The sequence below is a fragment of the Urocampus carinirostris genome, chromosome 11 (genome assembly GCF_059441175.1).
Source record: "Urocampus carinirostris isolate Australia breed hairy pipefish chromosome 11, RoL_Ucar_1.0, whole genome shotgun sequence".
In the NCBI taxonomy this organism is placed as follows: domain Eukaryota; kingdom Metazoa; phylum Chordata; class Actinopteri; order Syngnathiformes; family Syngnathidae; genus Urocampus; species Urocampus carinirostris.
The window spans coordinates 26,306,070-26,329,029 of NC_142359.1; the positions used below are offsets into that span (position 1 = coordinate 26,306,070).

General features: G+C 39.0%; 3 protein-coding genes across 4 annotated transcripts in view; 2 read left to right on the plus strand and 1 right to left on the minus strand.

Moving 5' to 3' along the window:
- The window catches only part of anks1b (ankyrin repeat and sterile alpha motif domain containing 1B), a 67,289-nt gene extending 65,501 nt beyond the window's left edge, over window positions 1-1,788 (plus strand). The window contains exons 27-29 of the mRNA XM_088347274.1: window positions 384-548; window positions 616-695; window positions 1,237-1,788. Coding sequence (XP_088203400.1) covers window positions 384-548; window positions 616-695; window positions 1,237-1,279 — 288 coding nt within the window. The 3' untranslated portion in view covers window positions 1,280-1,788. The remainder of the gene's footprint in view (window positions 1-383; window positions 549-615; window positions 696-1,236) is intronic.
- A 2,893-nt stretch (window positions 1,789-4,681) lies between these two features.
- On the plus strand, window positions 4,682-16,166 carry il17ra1a (interleukin 17 receptor A1a). 2 transcript variants are annotated; one of them, XM_088347123.1, is made up of 11 exons: window positions 4,682-5,164; window positions 5,518-5,542; window positions 5,822-5,971; window positions 6,058-6,179; window positions 7,129-7,255; window positions 8,594-8,641; window positions 8,717-8,868; window positions 10,975-11,049; window positions 11,908-11,977; window positions 12,749-12,862; window positions 12,932-16,166. In XM_088347123.1, the coding sequence occupies exons 1-11, from the start codon at window positions 5,069-5,071 to the stop codon at window positions 14,221-14,223; spliced, it is 2,271 nt and encodes a 756-aa protein (XP_088203249.1). In that variant the 5' UTR covers window positions 4,682-5,068; the 3' UTR covers window positions 14,224-16,166. The 2 variants fall into 2 exon arrangements, with proteins under 2 accessions (XP_088203249.1, XP_088203250.1); XM_088347124.1 differs by lacking the exon at window positions 4,682-5,164 and adding an exon at window positions 5,257-5,376.
- A 510-nt stretch (window positions 16,167-16,676) lies between these two features.
- tmem121b (transmembrane protein 121B) lies at window positions 16,677-21,760 on the minus strand. The gene has a single exon (XM_088348269.1). The coding sequence runs from the start codon at window positions 21,619-21,621 to the stop codon at window positions 20,683-20,685; it is 939 nt and encodes a 312-aa protein (XP_088204395.1). The 5' UTR covers window positions 21,622-21,760; the 3' UTR covers window positions 16,677-20,682.
- Window positions 21,761-22,960: the final 1,200 nt, after the last annotated feature.

Sequence of the window (22,960 nt, forward strand, 5' to 3'; positions counted from 1 at the left end):
GTAACGAGCGAATTTTCTCGATTTAAAATAACTAATTGGCCCTTTCCTGACCTCCCGAAAAGATCAAAAAGAAACCTAAACAGCTAAGAAACACATCTTCCTCATCACTAAAAACATATTAAAATACTAATTAAACAATAAAGATTAAAAATTGAAATATACTAAGATAATAAGATATAATAATATATATATATACAATAATATATAATAATATATATATAATAGATATAATATAATAATAATAATAATAGATATATTAATATATAATAATATAATAATATACTAAGATAGTAAGATAATAAGATGGGAGCTTATTATGAGGAGTAACGGTGCAGTTTTGATGATACTCCAGCACTCATTGTACACGAAATGTTGTGTTCCAGAACCTGGCATACGAGATCATCCTGACCCTGGGCCAAGCCTTCGAGGTTGCCTACCAGTTGGCCCTGCAGGCCCGCAAAAGCGGCCACGGCTCCTCCACGCTGCCCGAAAGCTTTGACGGAAAATCCGGCAAACCCGTGCCAAAACCTCGCGGCCTCCGAAAATCCGTAAGCCCCGCCCACTCGACCTCCGTCAAAACGGCCTAATGAAACCTCGTTATTTTTCTGTGTCAAGATGGAGCAGACAGAGCCCAAAGGCCACGCCCACGTGCCGTGGATCGTCGAATCCGAGGCCAAGAGAGGAGTCAACACCAAGTACGAGACCACTATTTTTTAACGATGGGCGGGGCGGGGGGCGGGGCCTGAGTCGGCGGGCGGCCTTTCCTCCTCCTCCTCCACCTGCATGATAACTTTTGGCTTTGTTTTGTTTTTTTTAAAGCCAGGGGGGTGCTTAAGTGCACTTTTATTTCCACCTTTAGGGGGCAGCGTTCGCCCCCGCCCCCTTTTCCACTTCCTGTTTGTCAGTCAGTCACATCCTCTTTTTTTATTCCTTTTCTTTCTGCATTTTTCTGAATCGACTGAACGTCCGGCCCCCTTGACGACTTGATTGACAGGGTCAGCAGCTGAGACGGTAGTCACAGCGACCACAGCAACTGGAAGATTTTGTTTGTTTGTTTTGTTGTCATTTGTTCCTTTGGTTCCATCGAAAATGTAATTGGACAGTTTCTTTACGAAAAAAAGCATGTGGCTCGTGAGAAGCATGGCGGACATTTTGCTAGGGAGGGGGTGGTCACGAGGGGCGGGGGGGCGGTGCCGAGGGGGCAGTCCCGATAAGTGATGTCATCTCATTTTGCAGGACGGACGCTCATGTCTTTTACTGTGGAAATCAAAGAATGTAGCCACACTTTTCAAAAGGACTACAAACACGGACGCCACAGGCCCCTTCTTTGTCCCGCGATTAATCTCGACAACACACACAAACAAACTTAAGGGACTGAATGTTCTGCTCCAGTATTTTCTTTTTTTTTTTCCTTCCGTGGGTTACCATGGCAACAAACAAGAAGGCATTTTTCTTTACTTTTATTTGGAAAGGTTTCCGGTTTCATTGTTGAATTCTGTGCAATGTTCATCTAGCGCCGTCCTCGACATTTATTTCAATGCACTCGAACAACTACTGTACATCCGAGGCTATAAAATGTACATAAAATAAAATATTAATGTCAAAGATGAAGAGTTTGTGGCACTGAAAAAAAATATAAAAAAGAAAACTTGTACTAGATTCTATAGTATTGGGAGTGAGTTGTAAATAGGCTTGGGGGCTTCCAGCACGCATTTTTTGTAATTTTCTGCCATTATTTATAAGCCTGTAAAGCAAACATGGAATAAAATATCAATTGTACAACCATGATGGAGACTTGAGTTGAGATTTTTTTTCACGTTTATGAATGTTCACGCTTTAAAAATGATTTGTGTTTAATTATATTTCTATTTTCTTTTGGTGTTGGAGCATACTTTAGTACTGTCATCATTTTCCTTTTTTCTTTCTGACCAAATTTAATCGAATTAGACTACTTCCACATGTTTAGCAAACAGTATTTCGGGGGTTATTTTTCTTGTAGAAAATTGTGTATAATATAAATACCTAATATATATCATTTAAAATTATTGTACATTTAGTTCTGGAACAAGGTTAGAAAATGTATTATTGAATGAATTATGTTTTACCTGCAGACGTGTACATGTTTTACTGTACTAAAAACTGTCGATCGCTTTCATTGCTGATGTCATTCTTATATTTCCCACCAAAGGCGAGTTAAATCAAAAAGGCTTGTTACGCATGTTATTACTTAAAAAAAAGAAAAACGTTTCAAATACAAAATAAAATACAATCTGACTGCTTCATGTAAAAACACCATCATTCTTTAATAAGTCACAAACTTGAATACGCACAAAATATTAAAGAGGATATTAAAAAAGACTGTGTCAACAGTTTGTTTCAATTTGTTATAAAAAAAATCTGATAATATTAATGGTCTTCATTTAAACCGCGCTTTTCAAGTCAATGAAGACCTCCCAGAGCGCTTTACAGTGTGCTTCACCCTTACCAAAGAAAGAGAAACTGATTTTTCCTCTAGATGAATATTTATGCATGTTTTTCAATTACCGTAAACTCCAGACTATAGAGCGCACCTGATTATAAGCCGCACCCACCACATTTCGGGGGTATATTAGCTGCATGCGCCAACATTCAATAAACTCATACAAAAACGAAATTAACCCGTACCCGATACAGACCAAAAAAACACAGCTGGCAAAATGAACGGAAAATGATACTGGTACTTAACATTTAATGCAGACCTGCGGAGTCCAGGTGCCCGTTGAAAGTAATCCAAGGAAAAAAGTGTATATTTCCTAAGGTAAGGGTGGGAAAAATATATATCCACTATTGTCGGCCGCATCCACAAACACGTCTCACCTTTACTTCACTTCCCGTCAGCCCGTGTTTGCCCTGCCCCTTCTTTCTCATTTGCTCGTACAAAACATATCAGAATAAGTTTCTAAAATAATCATCTTCCTACTTATAGCTGACGTCACCAAAGTCGTCTTCCTTTGATGACGCAGATGAAACTCAACTCTATCTCCCGATGGAGGAATCTGCCACACTAAACTGGGAAATTTGGAGGCCTGCCTCACCGAGATAAAAGAGTGGATGTCACTCAATTGCCTGCGTCTTAACTCTGAAAAGACTGAAATGTTAGTTATTGGTCCATCTAAGTCCCGTGACTTATTCTCTAAAACTGCTGTGAACATCGACAATTGCCACATCACACAGAGCGACTCACTTAAAAATTTAGGTGTCATATTTGACCCTGATCTGTCCTTTCAAACACATGTGAAGAAAATTACTAGAACCGCTTTCTTCCATCTTCGTAACATTGCTAAAATTCGTCCTATACTTTCTCAGTCAGATGCACTACTTTCCGGTCTTCCGATGACCAGACTCAAGAGTCTTCAGCTGGTACAAAATGCTGCAACGAGGCTTTTAACAAGGACAAAAAAGTCCGATCGCATCACCCCAATTTTGGCTAACCTGCATTGGCTCCCTGTTAGCCTGAGATGCGATTTTAAGGTTCTCCTATTACTATACAAAATCATACATGGACTCTCCCCCTCATATCTCTCAGATCTGATTTCCCCCTAAGTCCCGGCCCAAAGCCTTCGTTCTGAGAGCGCCGGTCTCCTGGTAATCCCAAGAGTCAAGAAGTGTTCCGCTGGTTCGAGAGCGTTCTCCATCCGGGCACCGGTGTTGTGGAATGCTCTTCCCCCTGAGATCCGATCTGCTACCTCAGTGGACATGTTTAAGTCTAAGCTAAAAACTCACTTCTACTCTATAGCATATGAATAACCTAAAATTCTTATATGTAATAATCTGTGAAGCCCTTTGAGACTACTTGTGATTAAGGGCTATACAAATAAAAATGACTTGAATTGACTTGACTTTGGTCTGGGAAAGAGACTTTGTCACATAGACGTCGTCCCACGCTCCCCTTATTCAAAAACACGCTAGCACCACCCTCGCAAAGTAAAGTTTGCGCGCAATAGCGCTGTTTCCTTCTATATCGGACTGCCCGATTGCGTTTAGCTTGAATGTTGCGTCATGTGCCTTTCTTTTCGCAATTTGCATGATGAAAATATGTCTACGCTAATTTAATTTGTGCACAAGCTAAAAAGTTGCAGTCTAAATCTTACCTCTTGTAACCGAGCGCCGCTGGCAGCCGTTAGAAAAATTACATAAATTGGCCGCATCACTGAATAAGCCGCAGGGTTGAAAGTTTGGGAAAAAAGTAGCGGCTTATAGTCCGGAATTTACGGTATATTTTCGTACATAACATATGTAGTACGTACTAAATATTATTATGTTAGTAATGTGTAATATGTATGCACAATTGTCATGTTTTTACCTGGGGAAAGGGGGTTTAAAATGCATCTTATTACCATAGGTTTTAATCCCCGCCATACAACAATTTCCCCTCAGAATTAACGACGTATCCCCGATCTTCCGTACCCGTGTCACACTAAGCAAGCAAATTCAAAACAATACATGCGTCCAGATGCAGCAGGACGGTCTCTATAGAAACAGGCTGTCAAAACATCCAAATGTGTTTGACCATCTTGAAGGTCGCCTTTCGTTCAAGAAGATATTTTATAGATTAAAAACTACGAAATGTGACAAGTATTCCGTCAACCGATACAAGCTTGCACAATTTCCCAGGTTAATTGAAGGCTGCACGGTTCAGCGAGGCGGTTGTATTGTTTTTGTGTGTTATTATTATTGTTATTATCAGTAATGTCATCATCATTATTATTATTACGGGTGACGTTTCTCCAACCCGAAAGTGTGTTTGATTTCATCAATAGTTTCAAATTCTACGCTTTTTTTGTCGGAATGACGTAATGTTTAAAATATATTTCAAGAGAATATTTCGTAAATTTAAAAATTCACCAAGATTTAAAGGACCCCGGCAACAAACAGGAGTTTGTGTAAATTCCCAGGTTACGTCAAGGCAGCACAACCGACAGCGAGACCTTGTCACCAAGCCGGAAGTTTTTTTTTCATTTTGTTTCGATTTGTTACAACTTTTCCTCTACAGTATCTTCTTATATCAGTTACCTACAAGATATATGAAATGAAACTTTTTGTGGGATTTTGGGCGTTTTTGTGCTGCTCGCTATCGTCTGCTTTGAAGATTTTGACGTCGGTACCACTCGACTGCTCACAACAGGTACAATTAAAAACAATTCAATTCAAGTTCATTTAACATGATTATATAACGTTTGTATGTATATCTGGTATTGTTTTCAGTGTCTTTTCATTTTTAGTTTTATTTAATGTTTTTATACAGCAGTTAAAGCCCTATTGTTTAATATTTGACCACTAGATGGCACTGTGTTGCCTGGTGCGAGCACAGCGCGGCGGTAGGATGCCTGTTGTAATGTAAGAAAACACAAAAAAAGAGTAGCCATGGAACATACACACAATTATGTTTGAATTCTAATAGAACTAAACATGAAAGGCAGACAATCATAACTGATCGTTCATTTAAATGCGTTTTTAACTGTTTTTTTTTGCTTTTAGGGCCTCTCATGCACAGTCAGCCTCAGTAAGTTCATTTGCACAATGTCTTTCTTATTTTCTTTTGTTCTTTCTTTCATTCTTTTCTTTCAGTTTCTCTTTTTTTGTTCTCAGTCTATTTTTTTCTTTCTCTTTCTCACTTGCTATCTTTCCTGGTCTCTTTCTTTCTTGTGTTCTTGGTCTCTTTCTCTCCTCTTTTTTGGGTCCCTCTTTTTTTTCTTTGTCCCCCCCTTTCTTTCTTCTTTCTGTTCTTTTGTTCTCTCTTTTCCTTTCGAGATTCCCGGATGAAAAAAATAATCGTCACCAGGTAACTGCCTCCTGGACAGCGGTTGGCTAAAAGTCCGCAAGTACACTCCAAGCGGTCCACAACGATTGAGGGTTTCCGTGACGACGGTCCAGGACGACGCAGGACATCTTCATCCCGTCCTGCTCGCTGATTGGACCTTGAAGGACGACGGTAAATCCATGTTCTCTTACGTATCACCCCACAAAAACGAGATTCCAGAAAATTGGAAGTCGACGAGAATTCCTTTCTTTGGGCAGGCAGCATCAGTTACTTGAAAGCGACCGAGCTTCACGTGATGGTGATGGCCACCAATCAGCATCTGTGTGTCCGATACTCCTTCAGAGACAAACTCCCTATGAGGAATCCGCAAGATAAAATGGTGGCTACAAAAAAAAATACTATCCAGTAATCCCTTGATTATGGCAGTTGGCCAGGACACCCCGCGAAAAGAGAAAATCTGCAAAGTTGCGTCGCACCTTTATAAAATCCCCCAATGGTAAAACCTACCTCGAGATTTAATTACCGACTACGACTGTAACAAAAGGACAACGATAGATCTACAAATAAAAACACAGATCACAATTGCATAAATGGTCTTTATTGTCATTATACAGAAGTACAAAATTGGAGGGCTTCTTTCATTGCAAGAAAGTGATATAAAGAGCGGCTGGCTAGCTGCACGCTACAACCACATATCGTCCTGAGTCAGGTCTCTGCAATGATTTAAATACAACTGTCCCAAATGTAGCCATTTCCCACAAGTTGTAGCTCCAGGTCATCCGTTTCATGGGTAAACTAGTGAGATACAGGGGTAGCTTTTACGGATTGTTACGTAGGTTAGCCATAGCAGTAGTCCAGCCTCGATAGTTCCTTCTCTCCGGACGCCGCCTCAGTCTCTTCTGGACCGGATAACAATCCACGGAGCACACACTGGAGATCACAAGTTCTTTGCGGTCTTCTGACTTTCCTAGATTTATTTTCAATGTAAAGAGTTGCTAAAAGCAAAACTTGTCTGTTTAGAACACGCTGCACGGTATGCTCGATAATATCAACGACATTTCAATTAAAAATCCGCGAAGCAGTGAATCAGCGCTAACTGAAGCACGTTTTAGCGAGGGATTACTGTACAGTATACATATTTTTACTGGATAACCTTATTCGAAAAAATATATAAGGACGTACAGAATCCACATGTTTTGGCTAAGAAAAATCAATAACAGTACTCATTCTTATCAAATACAGACAACCAATAAAATCCGATTACTTAAAAAAAATAATTAAATGCGTGTTATATTTAGGAAACATAAAAATATGTGTTTTTTTCCCAGTGGTCGTTCTCGGCTCATATGCTGGTATTGGAGCCGGGACACGAGTATCGGGTTTCCGCCTTCAACATCCCCAAACCCGAATTAGGACACAGCGACTATAATGTCAGCCAGAACCTTTTTGTTCCAGGTGAGTGCCCCACGTATTGGAATTTGAAAAACAGATTTAGACGCATAAATAATGAATATCAATAAATAAAATGAGAAAAAAATGACAAAAAAATTATGAATAGAAATATTAAAGGAGTAATAAAATCTATGTTCTGCTAAATGATGTATGATTGTTTTTTTTTATTTTAGTTTTTATAAACATTTAAAAAACCTCAGCCCCAGAAGAAAGATTCAAAAGAAACTAACAAAATTTATGACGCTACAAACCGTAAACGTACATTAAAAGCATCGTGGAAAGAGGAGTTCATGTGGCTTGTAGCAGACGACGCAACGCAAACATTGCATAAATGAAGATGAGTAAATACAGGTATACCTGTATACTGATGGCAGATGGAAAACAGCGTTGTCATATACATGCAATGAATGTTACAAGTAGATTTAGAATAAACTTAGTTTTAAAGTGTTCTGTTATATATTCTGATTGTCAATCCTTAATACTTTGCAACAATAGTTTTTTTGTGATTAGTCGTCTTTTTGTGTTTCAAGTTGTGAAAAATGGGGCAGGCAACTTTGTGGCTGTGCAGGCAACTTTTCATAGTTGTGTGCCCTGGTGTCCGCTAACTTTTTGTCACGAGTTTCAGTCAATGATTAGAATTTAGAGTTTTTGTTGACAAAAACAAGCAGATAAAATTACCCAGGCTAAATACTAGAAATTGTCGTAATTAGCAGTTGACCAAAACTTGACTAGATGAGAATAGAATAAGGTTGACAAAATGTGATGAAATGAAAAACATTTGCTTCAATTTTTAATCATGATGGAGTGAATCGTGCTTCCGTGTTAACGTCTTGATCCTGGAAAAAAAAAGACACTCATCAAACATATTTTTAAAGTGTTGTTCCGTTATATATTCCGATTATCAACCCTTAATACGTTGCAACAATGTTTTTTTTTTTTTTTTTTTGCGATTAGTCGTCTTTTTGTGTTTCAAGTTGTGAAAAATGGGGAAGGCAATTTTATGTCTGGGCAGGTAACTTCTCAGAGTTGTCTGCCCTGGTGTCCGGTAACTTTTTGTCACGAGTTACAGTCACTGATTATATACATATATATAATTTACATTTTCCTTTTTTAGTAAAATTAGAAAACCAAACTTGAAAAAAATAAAACATTTTCACCTGGTAGACACATTAAAAAGGTTTATAATAATACCAAGAATTATTGCTCTGTGTCATGTATTAAAATAAGAGAACAATAATAAAAAGCAAATGCTGTTTTGAGACGGAAATAATAAAGGACACATATCTCCAGTTCGGTCAAATTAATTTTCCACTTTTTTCTTGACTTCTCGTTATGATTCAGGATGCCAAGACTCCAAAATGATCCACACCCAATTCTGCATCCAAAGAGGTGATGGAATCACTTCTATTTACAACACAAAGTGGCTTATATTCTTAAAAAAAACGGGGTTTTTTTGCATTGTAGGAAGTCTTTGGCAGTCCAACATCAGCTTGTCAGCCATGTCGAGTGAAACGATAGTCATCGGTTTCAGTCCCGATCCCTTGTGTGAAGACTACAGGGTGATGGTGGACTGTGCGTCAGTTCAACATGTTGAGGACGTACGGTTAGTAAAACAGGTGAGTGGGGGGTTTTTTGGTTTGTTTTTTGTCACTTCCTCTTAAAAAATGACCTAAAAAATAGTTATAGCTTCCTGTGTGTCTAGCAGTGTTCATTTTACCTCTGAAAAGTGATGGGTCCCGGGGACTTGCATGCTCAAAAATCTATGGGTCCCAACAGAGATCTATGGGTCCCCAAACTTTGGTGTGCTCCATGCCCTCACAAACTGTCGTATTTTGCCTTACAAAATACAAAAAAATCTTTTTTTTTCAGACATGTTTATTTATGTAGTTTAACATGTTATATTGTACATGTGTTTTCTTATATCATATATATTGTTAATGAACATTTTGTTGTGAGACACCGAGTAGCCCGACATGAATGAGGTTTATTACAAAAAAAAGTTCAAAAATTAAGTCGCTCAGACGTTTACTGTAGAAGGAAAAAATACATGCAAATATAATTAAGTAGAATAATACATTTTCTTATTCAAATGATTAATTCATTTTCTGCATTAAATTATTGTTGGTAATGTACTGATTAAAATGGATCACCACAAACCTGTCTTTTTTCATTTTCTCCTTTTATACTTCCTTTTTTTATTAACTTATTTATACAACATAATAATTCGTAATATAATGCATCAAAGCAAGTGAGCCGATTGAGAGCCGACTCTCTTTAATGAGTTGAGCTGAAAAAGCCGGTTCTCTAAAAAGAAACGGACTTTCACTACACAACTCGAACTAGGGATCGGCGTGCTCGAACGGCGAGACCAAAACAACAATGGCGGATCTGCCTCACGAAAAGTTTGGAGTGCGGTAAATCTTTGTTAAAAAATGATAATGACAATTTCGTGTCAAAAAAGTTGCGTCCCGGGGACGCACGTTGATTTGACACGATGCGTCCCTAGCAAAAATAATGCGTCTAGGACGCAGAGACGCGGGCAAAAGAGAACACTGGTCGACATCTCTAACAAATTTAGAAAAAAGAAGCTTGTATGTCTTTGTTTTTAAACCAGATTTGAATAGATTTTTTTAGTCATCAGGCTATTGGTTGTCGAACCAAAAACGGGTAAATATGATGTGACTGGTTAAAAACTGAAAACAACACTAGAAAACTAATGAGTTTTACAAAATAACAAAAACACATTTACCTTTATCTCCCTTCCTCCTAAAAAATTGTATCAGTAAAAAATAATTTAAAGGTGGGGCATGGAGATTTTTAAATTTAAGGCTGCAATCGTGACTTTAAGCCAGGATATGGCGGCAGAGTAACACATGATTTGCTTGCATTTCTTAGACGCGCTCGAATAAACTCCTTTTTTCATCCTTCTATGGGGTTTATTCTGCCCTGAACAAGTCTTATAAAAGCAGATAGGCGTATTAGAAAAGAACTACTGCCAGGAGCCAATCGATTGCAGTGCGTGTACTGGGAGGTAACCGTGGTTCACAACTTCGCCCAATGGGAAAGTAGGGTGGGACCTTGAGTTGCCACAACAAATGCACATGTTTATTCATTTTGTTGGTATTTATTTTGGATGCTTGACATGAAACCTAGCTAAAAACACTCCCAGAGGCCTAAAGTCCAACCGTGTAAAGTTCCTCAAAAATCAACTCAGCCATGTTGGAGCCTATAAGGCACATACAATTTTATATATATGTATATATATTATCGATATATAATGTATATATATATATATATATATATATATATATATATATATATACATACATCCATTATCTGCACCTCTTATCCTCAGTAGGGTCGCGGGGGTGCTGGAGCCCATCCCAGCCATCTTCGGGCAGTGGGCAGGGGACACCCTGAACTGGTTGCCAGCCAGTCGCAGGGCACACAGGGACAGACAATTTGCTCGCTCATTCACACCTAGGGAAAATTTGGACCGGCCAATTAACCTGACATGCATGTTTTTGGAATGTGGGAGGAAACCGGAGTGCCCGGAGGAAACCCACGCAAGCAAAAAATTAGATTTTTTTTTTTAAAACTAGTAATACATGTATCATGTTTAGAAGTGACGTATCAGTCTACAACAGCAGCAGGATTCAATCAGCTATCAGTAGCATCCTTAGTAACAGGTGATACTAAAAGGTTTGTGCCTGACTTTCCAGGTCAACAATACGCGCCTGAACGTCTCATTCGTCCTCAGCCGATGGCCAAGGTCCTGTTGCCGATTCGACGTTTTGGTGAATATCCATTTTTTTGTCATCCTGATTTCAATATTAACTTTAAAGAGACATTGGGTTTTATTTAGCGCTTCCTAGTGGTAAAAAACATTCATTCATTGAAAAAAAACAACAAATTGATACGAGTAATAATCAAAATTACATGAGCGATCATATAAACGTGCTTTAAGAAAATACTCGTAGATCAAGACATTATTTTACATAACATGAGGCTTACCTTGAGGAAGCTGACATGATGTTGGTCATCCTGCTGCTACGGATATCCAAAAGCCAAAAAAAGGCTGGGTAAAAAAAATCTGAGGTAAAATGATACTTTTTGCTCACTTTGACTTTGCATAGTTAATAATCTTCGTCGTTCCATCTTGCCACTTTTTTTCAATTGCATGAAAGGTACAGCGACATCTAGTGGTCAAATAATACACAGTGTCCCTTTCAGCAAGCAAGATTATTTAACTTAGAACAAAATTATTAATAACATTTGATATTTAGGAAAATAAGTCACACTGTTGTTTCAAGTCAGGAACTATACTCATAGGTCGAGAAATGTGCATTTATTTTAAAACACATGAGCCTCTCCTAGAGGGAGCTGGCATGGTCGTCTGCCATCTTGCTGCTACGAGTACCCCGAAAAACTAAAAACCGTTTAAAAGGCTGGGCAAAAAAACTAAGAAAAAAATTGCAGTTAGGTCACTTTTCGTTTTGGTATTTTGTATTCTTCGTTGTACTTTTTAGCACTCGTTTTCAGTTGCGCTGCACAAAAAAGTGACATATTGGCGAAATTTTACACAGTGTCTCTTTAATTGAAATACTTCCAAATATTTTTTTTGTATTTTTATTTTTTTTATGATTTTCTTTAAGATCAAACCGATGTTCCCGAAATGTGGAGAAGACTGCACTCGTCATCAGAGAACGTCGGACATTTGTTCAGGTTTGGCTCATCAGACATTTACAATTTAGTTTAAGTGGAAATACTTCTAGTACTCCAAGTTTATTATTATTATTTTCTAATTCATGGAGAAACAGTAGGGCTTAAGTGTCATTTCTACACTCTAATTATTTAGTGTTTTTAAACAAAATGCTGAAAGAATTGGGGGGAAGTGTAGCAAAAAGGACTGAAGATTCACTGAAGATTGGAATATTGAAGGAGAAGTCGCCAAAACAAAAATTCAAAGTACCAAAAATACTATATGTAAGAAGAAAGTATTAAAAAACTAAATGCTAGTAATGGAAAGTACTAAAATGTACTCACTGGTGTGTGTGTATGTGTGAGCTGAAAGTGACTAACTAGTAGGAATATATACTAAAATTACTTAATAGAACTCAAAAGCCAACAAAAGAAGAGAAGAGAAAAGAAGTAAACGTATTTCAAGTTACTCACTTGTATGAAAATATAGTGAAGAGGTAAACCACAAAAAAGTTACTAAACATCATAAAAGTACTTATAAGTACTCTAAAATATGAAAAAGTACAAAAAAGTACTGAAAAGTACTACAAGTACTGAAAAGTACTAAATGGAACCAAAAAGTAAAAAAGGTACAGAAAAGTACTGAAAAGTACTCAAAAGTCGAACAAGCATGACTAAGTACTAAATGCAACTGAAACGTAGAAAATAGTACTAAATGGTAGCAAAAATACAGGAAAGTATTTAAAAGTATTTGCTTGTATAAAAAGTCGTAAAAGCATCATGTGACCTTTTTAGCCTCGCCTACTCATGCCACAGAAGCACCTCAATTCACATCTGTGATTGTGGGCGGAGTCCTCCTATGTGCTGGAATTTTCGCAGTATTTTCCTGCATTATCTGCAGGAAACCAAGTAAGTCCTGTAGACCTGTTTGACCCTGGTCGTGGACAAAAACTCAGGATTTGTTTTTTATTTCTCCAGAGAAAACTGGTTCCGGTTCGATTTCAGATGAAGACCAGAAAACAACAGAGCAGCAGCAGCAAATTAAAAAGAGGCCCAAGATCCTGGTGATTTACTCCCAAGACCACCACCTCTACAGGGACATTGTCTTGAAGCTGTGCGCCTTCCTGCAGTCCAAATGTGGCGCAGAGGTCCTGATGGACCTACTGGACACAGGCACAGTAGGCATGGTGGGCCGGGTCTGCTGGCTGGAGTGGCAGCGGCGCCAGTTGACCAACCCTAGCGACAAAATCTTGGTGTTGTGTTCGCCGGGGGTCCAGGCCAAGTGGCGAGCCATGTGCGGCCACCGGCAGGTGACTCTGAAGGAGGATCTCCTGTCCCCAACTGACGACATGCTGACCCCCTTCCTCAACCTTTTCCTGCCAGACATGGCCCGAGCCGGCCGGCACGGGAAGTACCTGGTGGCGTATTTCGATGAGATCACCAGCGACCGGGACGTGCCGTCGGTTTTTGACATCGCTGTAAAGTACCGACTGATGAAGCATTTTGAGGAGCTTTACTTCGGACTGCTGGATCTAGAAAAGTACCAGCCGGGGCAAGTCCACCACATCCAGGGCATCGGTGGAGACCAGTACTTTGAGTGTGCCTCCGGGAGAGCATTGAAAACGGCTATTGAAACTTTTCGGGCCTACCAAGTCGAAAATCCTGACTGGTTCGAGAAGGAGTGCGTTCAGAGTGAAGAAGACCTCCTACTTGGGTCTAATTGCCTTGCTGACCAGCACCAGGAAAAAACCCTTCTTGAGTGCCTGCCTCACATTAGACAAAAACTTCCAGTCTATACATATGAGGCAGACATAAGAGAGATTAAAAGCGCTGTTCAAGTCCTAACCCCAGAACCGAACTCCAAAGTGGAGGACTTCTCGGTGGAGGAACTTGTACCGCTCGTCAACCCTGTGTGCAGGCACCGGCAACAAGTAGTCCTGCCTTATCGGGGTCTTCCAGACAATCCCAGGGCTGGTTTTGTCGTGGTGTCTGGAAGCCAGATCCCAGAGGAACACGATGAAGAACCAGTAATCGGTTCCCAGGGATCAAACCTACCTGGCTCAAGCTCAGACCAGATAAACCAGTTTGTGGAGAGGAACGAGGAGCGACTCATTGCAGAGGGTTCAAACCTTGGATCAGATCAAGGCTATATTTCTAAGATGCCCTCACCTCTTGGAACTCACCACAACGAAGACCCACTTGAGGTTCTGGCAAGGCTGCAGGAGGAACTTTTTCTACAAAGTCTGGAAAACTCAGAGTTGGATCTGTAGACCAACTTGAAGAATTTACCAACCTATGAATGGACCTTTGTCAAAATATGTACCTCTTTGTGCCTTTAGCTCAGGAAACTGACATCACGGAATACTCCAGGAAGGACATTTTCTCCATACTGGGGAGTTCTCACTTTGACCTGTAGAGATGACTGGGTCATTTGTAGGTGACTTTCTGCCAAATATGCTCCCCTTTATACCACTACAAGGAAGGCCACACGGTTAGGTGGCTTTGGGTAATAGGGTTAGGATACGCAGGCCCTGGAGTTGATCCGGGCTGCAGGGATCTGAAGATGTCGGAGCAGCCTATTTTGTTATCAGTGATGGTTTAAGGAGTTAGCCTGTGCTTGTCCTTGAAACGTTGAATCCACCTTCCTGGGTTTAAAGACTTTTGTGTCCGAATTCCAAAGAGGTGCTGAGAGGTGGAACCAGAGTGTGTTTGGGGTGTCGGGTGATCACAATTGTTATCTCTTGTCTCTCATTACATGTTTTACTTCAGAGGTTTTCTAGGATAGTGTTTAAAAAGGTGAGAAGGATGTGGAGGATATACTGTACAACCCAGCTAAATATCCTTATTTTATTATCTTGGCTGAATTTAGCCTCAAGTCGCTTGCATGTAAGCAGGTTAAATTTAGCTTGGCTCGGTTCGAGTGGTGATTTATTCCTTACAGCAAGCTTGCTCCTGTACAGGCTAACAATTAGGCTAAGAATACCTCCAGAGATACATCTGGTACTTCTACTGTCTTGCGTGTGAAAAGTAATTGGGTTTTTTAGCATTTCCAAGGATTTTCTCTACATTTTGCATTATTTTAACTGTCCTGCACTCAAAATTGACATCTGGGCTATACTGTATTGTCATTCTATTAAGCCCTTTTGACTTTTATAGGAGTGTTTTTACTGCCATTTTATATACAGTATTTCTCGATTGTTTGTTCTCAGCTCAGGGATGCTGCTGGAAATGTGAATTTCCCTTCGGGGATGAACAAAGTATCTATCTATCTATCTATCTATCTACTGTATATATAGTTCACGCTGTATACCAATCTCTTGTCTCTCATTGTATGTTTTAATTCCAAAAGTTCACTACAGCCCCTTTTTATCCTTCAAAAAACGTGCAATAAGAGCCATACACAGGGTAGGATGTCGGGATTATACTAATATTTTATTCATGCAGTCCAAATTATTAAAATTAGATGATTTACTACTAAGATTTACTAAAATGTTTCACTTCACAACTGTTATTTAAGGTCAACAAAAACATAGTGCCAGAAAACATCCAAAAATTATTCATTCGGAAAGAGGGAAATTATATCTTGAGGGGCTGTAGTAAATTCAAAATCCCAAAGGTGAGAACAACCAGGAAAAGTATGTGAGTGTCTGTGTGTGGAGTCAAACTGGAATAATTTACAGAGGTCAAACAATGTCCAACTATTCATGTGTTCAAATTTAAATACAAAAAAACATTACTGGCGAAATACAGGGATGAAGAAAATGGAATATGAGTAAGATTGGAAATACTGCATTTAACACTATGGTTAACTTTGTTGTTATTGTTGCTACTATTATATCATAACTGTTATTATACATATATATTTTTTTATTGTTGTTATTATCATTGGTGCCGCAGTGATATTTGGTAACTAGTGGCAATATGACATTGAGGGATGGGTATTATGAAGATTAGTGTATAAAATATGTGACTATTGTAATTATTGATATCTGACCTATGTAATAAGTATATCCATGAGATTTTGTTATATTAGACACAGGGGGAGAAGAGGATTTTTAAAGTTGTATTTAATAGGGAAGATAAAGGAGTAAGGAAAATAAGCGTCTGCTTCTGACTACTTTTCGAACATGTTATGTGACGTTATTTTGTTGTTGACTCATTGTTTTTGTCCTGTTTTTATTTTAATGTTCGAAATAAAGTTTTCATTCATTCATTCACGCTGTGCTTAATTAGTTATACTGGATTTCTTTTATTCCACTACCCGCCTGGGCAACTCCACACTAACTCACAACACACTCTTGTCGCTATTGTAATGTTGTCATGTAGATCTACAAGCCAAAAAATTCCAGATACAAATCCACCGAATAAATCAATAAACCGTGTTGGCGTCGTAGTGCGATATCTCAAAACCAACCCACAAGCCCCTCTCAAACTGTTTTCTCCATGGATATACACAATTCACATAGGTAACCCTTTTTACATCACAATGGTGATTTTCTTCAAAAGGTGAGATTTTCATGCCTGGAGACTTCACATACGATCTTGGGACCAAGCAACAGGTTATCCATTTATTTCTAATGGGGTGTTAAGAAGTTGGATGAAAGCCCTAGTTAAGACGGAGAGGAACGAGTAAGAGTAGCGGGGGGTTAAAAAAAAGATTTCTGGGAAAGTTGCAGTCCAGGAACCGGTTCTGAATGATTTTCTCCAGACAAAGTGAGCCGGAAAAGACCTTTATTGGACACCGATCATGGATTGGAGTTTACAGCAGCAAACAACTCCACAATGTATAGGTAGTAGTAGTACGGGATGTGGAGAGCGATCCCTGTAAAAGGGGGAGGAATAAGTAAGGATAAAACATGAACAGGTCTGACTTCCTATATGTCACATGGTCCCGTTTTGAGGCTTAAGTCCGTTCCGTGTCCTCGGTCGTCCTTTTGGGCCACGTGGCCCCCGGGAAATATAAACACCGTGACATCATTAGTCGCCGGGCGGAACAATTCCAGGGAGCGCTTGTTGCCGTGGCGACGACAATCTGCCTGCCTCCTCTTGCTCTTCCCCTTTTCGCCACTTCTTGTATTCCAACTCAGACGATTTTATTTTAAACCAGGGGTGTCAAATATGCGGCCAGCGGGCCGGATCAGGTACGTCAACAGATTGAATGTGGGAAACAATGCTAAGAGTAGTGCAAGAGAAAAAAAAGATGCTGTTTTTAATATGTCCACTTGATGTCACCAATGCCAGGCTCCACTCAAAAACACTCTAACTGTATTTATTTCTCACTTTCTTTTCTCTCTCTCTTTGCTTTTCTTTTTCTTCTAATTTTCTTTTTCATTCTGTCTTTGTCTATCTCTTTCTCTCTTTCCTGTCTCTCTCTCTTTCTTCTCTCCGTCTCTTTATTTCCCTTTTTTCTCTCTTATTTTTTTTCTCTCACATCTCTTCTCGTTTTCTCTGTCTCTTTTCTCTGCCTTTGTCTTTCTTTCCTTGCTACTGTTCTTTAACTCTCTCCTAATTTTTCTCTCTTTTTGTCTTTTTTTTAAATCTTCACTCTCTCTCTCTTTTCTGTTTCTTTCTTGTCTCTATTTTACTTATGTTTTTTCTTTCTATCTGTCTTCCTTTTTCTCTATTCCTCTTTCTATTTCTCTCCCTCTCTTGCTTTTTCCCTCTCTCTCGTCATCCCCCCTTTCTCTTTTTATTGTCTTTCTCCTTTTCTTTCTCTATTTCTCATTCTCTTTCTTTCTTCAATTCTTTTTCCCTGTCTGTCATACTCTCTTTCACTCTGTCTGTCGTCCGTCTGTTTGTGTCTACTAGTCCCAAGTCCAAGAGTTTTTTTTAACAATGTGGCCCCCAAACGCAAATTATTTAGACACCCCTGTTTTAAATGATGCCTGACGTCATTCCTCCCCCTATTGAGGTTATGCGCTGCAGGGAATAAATTAATACAAGAGGCACTAAATGCGATACCTTGACTTCCGAAATAAACTTCTCTTTCAGTTCAATTTCCTCTATATTCTATCATATTCAACACTGTACATTTTTTTTCAATAGAAATACAGGACAACAATCGTAAAGTGCGAACGAAGACACAAATAGTCTGTTATATTTGAGTACATTTAAGGATAAGCCACTCATTTCTGTTCTTCTCCGAGCTAGCCGTCGAGTAAAAATGACATCACAGATATTTGACAAATAACAGCTCGACAAAAATATCAAGAAAATATAATATAAAATCAAGGAAAACTGGGCAAATATCACGTCAAATACAAAGATAAATAAATTATATATAATAAAGTAATAAAAGTAACATAAAAATAATAACTCAAATAAAAGATTAAGAAAATCTGATATTAAATAAAGAAACACATGGCAAGATTATTATCGGGGTGATAGCAGACGAACCAAAAACAGGCCAAATGTCACGTCAAATTTAAAAACAAAAACAAAAAAGTAATCAAAATAACCCCAAAAGTGAAAATAATATTCCAAATTTGTATTGGAAAATAACAATTGACGGATATGAAAAAATACAATCCCCCAAAAGGTTTTATGAATAAACATATTAAAATGATGATAATAATAAAAATGGTTTGGAATAGATAGAGACAAAATAGATAAAATAAATATAAATAATCACATGAAAATAATACGCATGTAAAATAATTACTATTGAAAAATAGTAATTAAAAAAACTGTAAGCCAAAACGTATTTAAGAATAACAATTTTTAAAAAATGTAAAAAAAAGGTAATAATATAAAACATAATAAAAACAAAATCAATTAAAGGAAACAATAACAGTTGTTTAAAATAAAAATTAAAACATCTCCTGTGTGTTTTTTTTTTCTTAGTTATCGTGCATAGGTGATTGGCAGATGCTAATAGTTGGCATGTTCTAGTGTTTATGTATGTATTTTAATGTATCTACCGGTTGACATTCAGTATCGGACCACTAGTATCGTGTTTACAAGCTAGGGATTTTCATTAAAATCATATGTATTTTCTTCAATAAACGCCCAAGCATCCCCAAGTACAAATACTTGCCCCCAAATGCCACAAGAGAGCAGCATATACTTTGCCCCTCACTTGGACATAGTTCCCTGGCCCCATGGTGGCACCGGAGCCCCATTTATTCAACCTCTTAAATCAACGTGGCACCAAATAATCATCAGTAATTATATTGGAGGGTTACAAATGTCATCTCATCTCATTAGCTGCACCGCTTATCCTCAGTAGGGTCGCGGGGGTGCTGGAGCCTATCCCAGCTATCATCGGGCAGTGGGCAGGGGACACCCTTAACCGGTTGCCAGCCAATCGCAGGGCACAGGGTTACAAATGTCTACGCTAATTCGGGGCTAGCAAAGGACGTCGTTTTATCAATAAAGCTTTGTACAGAAAAAAAACATTCAAAAGACGTACGTGCCTTTGAGGTGGTACTGCATATTTTACAGCATCCTAAATGTCGACGTTTATGCACTAAATGTGATCCATTGGTTAAGCAAAGCTGTTCAAATAAATGTTAGCTTAGCCAAAAGCTATGACGGTCTTATTTGGTAATGGAGCACTTGTTCATGGACATCAGTATCGTAGGCAATCGCCATGTTGTTTTTTGGGGGGAACTTATATAATCGTGAATATCACTTTCGACTGTGATAAAAAATACATAAAATGTATTGATTATATATGTATTTGGTTTGGAGAAAAAAAAAGAAAACATCCTATTTCATTTTGAAAACAATTGCATTTCACTGACTAGATGGGATGTTCGATACCACATTTTTTTGGAATGGTTTCGATACCAAATCCATGCAAATTCTATATTTGAAAACAAATCGAGAATAGTTTATTTCAATGCATACTGGTATCATCTATCATCAATAGGACCGATACCTTTTTTAAAAGGCTGGTATCTGGACCTGATATCCATACTTAGAATCATAAATTCCAATACCAGTTTAAAAGGGGATAGCAACTGCACTTGCTCATGTCTTATTTTGGAAGTTTTTCACCAACTACTTTTTTGACTGATACCGGTACCAAAAACCATACATTTCCCTTTCTTTTACAACTAAAAAAAATATATGTTTGAGGAAATAATTATGACAGAATATTTTTCAAATGACCACTGGTATCGTATATCTTAGTGAGTACCGTTACCTTTGTAAAAGGGCTGGTATCCGAACCTGATATCTATACTCAAAATCATAAATTGATCTTTCCTCTGCAAAATGAGAAAAATATTTAAGGACATTCCAACAGAATATATTCGTTAAATGGTTACTGGTACTGGCTACCGGTTCCGATATCGTGTATCAGTATTTTCTCACGTCTTATTTTGGGGGGTTTTCACCAATGACTTGGGATGTTCAATACCACATATTTTCAACTGATATTGATATCAAAAAACGTCAATTTAATTTAATAGATGCTAATGCATTTGTTGCATTACCATTAGAAGCTATTAGCAGCTTTGTAAAGCTAACATTTCTAGTTAGCATTTGTGACACTATTAGCAGCTTTGTAAGGCTAGCATTTGTGGCTATTAGTGGCTTGGTGATGCTAACAGTTGTAATAAGTGTTCATGACACAAGTGTTAGCTGCTAAATTCATTAGCATTAACTGCTAAAGTCATGCTTCTAAAAAAATCAATGAAATCCATACCAAGGACTGGCAGCGTGATCTAAGGACCCTTTAATACTTTTGGTTTAATATCCTCGTTGGTTTTCGACAGTCCGGTTTAGGACTGCGCGACAGCTAGCGTATTGACATAACCGTGCGGGCACATGTCGCTCTCGGAAACGCCGCGCGAAAACCGGGCCTGGTTCCGATAGCGTTCCGTCCTCTTCCGGGTTCCACAGCGCTCGGTGAGCTCCAAGAACTCACAAACCAGGAAGAAGACATTCTTGAAGAGCAAAACCGAGGGGGGATCGTTGCGTAAGTAGCGCACCGTCAACAGTGGGGCATTGATTAACATTCCTGTTGAGAAGAACCGAGTCCAAACTTTTGGTACTGACGCCAGCTGGTGGAGCCACAACACGGGGACGAGCAAAACCACCAGGTAGACCGAAACCACCAGGTGGCGGAGATAGGACGGGGTGACCTCGTCCCGTAGAACCGCTTCCACCAGGGTGAAGCTGTCCACCAGGTCCAAACAGGTGGTGCTGAAGTAGCTGCGGGCCTGGTGCCGGCTGCTTCCGTCCAGGTCCTCTAAGACCGCGTGGATCAGGCAAAAAAGCAACGGCGCAGATAACAAACTGACCGTCTTGAAACCAGTTAGTCCGAACGGCGCGTGGGGGTCCAGAAGTTGCTTGACGGGGGTCTCCATAACCAACACCACCTTGGGTGCGAAGGCCAAGACGTGGACCAGCCAGGCCAGGTAGGCGTAGGTGAACTCCCCCAGGTGGCCACCACCGTTTTTCTGATGAAACCCGCATGCGCGTTCCCGCTTCCCTCGAGCATTCTTGACGAAGAAAACCCCCCACCCCGAAAGCACCACTAGGTCCGTGGCGATCCATGAGCACCAGGACAGGTCGGAAAAGGCGATCAGGTACCAGTCCAGCACCCCCCCTTGAGTCAGGAGGATCAAGAAGCACAAGGTCTTGTAGAGGAGGGTGCGTGGGGGACGAGGGGACGGCAGAGGGGGCCCGGCGTGGGACGAATCTGCCGCCGAGGTCATTATGCGGAAGCCGGTGGCGGATCTGCGTTCCTCGTGATCAGCGGTCTTCTGGACTCCAGGGAAGGGGGAGGATGAGTCGAGAGGGTCCGATTGTCCGCGAGCATCGTCTCACGGCGCTCCCATTTTCTGTTTTTGTCCCCTCAGCCTCTTTCTTTATTTATTTCTTAGAGAGTGGATCCGAATTAAAGACATGGATTCTGCTATGGAATGGACTCAGAGTATTGTTATTTGGGATTTTTCTCTTGTCCCCAGTGTCCCTTTGCGTGTCACACCCATGTAGGGAGTATCGTGTTCCAAAGTTCTTGGAACGCATGGACTTTTCTCAGTAACGAGAATTATAACGGCATTACGTAATTAGGATACAAAAATGTAATGGTATTCCGTTAGTTACAGAAAAAAGATGTAATCAAATTACAGGTAGATCAAGTTAAAATGACGATTACTTTGCAGGATTCAAATTTTATTTAAAGGTATATTTTACGTATACATAATGCGCCGATAGACAATATGTGTCTATCATCATTTGAATCATTGACGCGGCTTGCGCAAACACCGTAGAAACGTCCGGATATGTTGTGGAGATTGCACGGTTTACATGTTTTCATGGGCGTTACTAGGGGGGAACAAGTGTGGGCAATGCCCAAAGAAGACTGGATGTAGTAGTGAGTGCAGTCTGAAAATGATGGGAAAAAAAGAAACAAAAGAATAAAAGGAAAAAGGGGAAAAAAAGCAACAAAACAATAAAAAAAGGAAAAGGCAGGAAAAAAAAAGTTAGAAAAAGAAAAAAAATAACAAAGCAATAAAACAGAATTGTAAAAGCTAGGAAAGAAAGAAACAAAAGAATGAAATAAAAATTAAAAAGAGAGAAAAAAGAAGGAAATAAGCAGGAACAAATGAGAACTGGAGGAAAAAGCAACAAAAACAAAAACAAAAAAACCCTAAAAATCCAGGAAAAAAGAAACATGGAGAACAAAATAAGTAAAAAGCTAGGGGGAGAACAAAAGAAGAAGAATAAAAAAGGAAAAAAAGAAGAAGAAAAAAGCAGGCAAAAATCAGTTTTTCAGTATATTACTACTAATAATGTAATATTCTGCACAAAATGCATGAATACGTTTAAAAAAATATTTATTATTCTACTTAATATTACTAACATTTATCTTTTCACACTGCCGTGAACTTTTGACTCATTTAAACTGTTTTATACCAATCAACTTTAAACTGGAATCGCTGCATGACACACAAAAAAAATGTTTATTAGAAATATTGACTTTTCAGTGCAACCACAAAACTACAAAACACAAGTATAAACTTTACATTCATTTAAAGAATGTAATCAAGA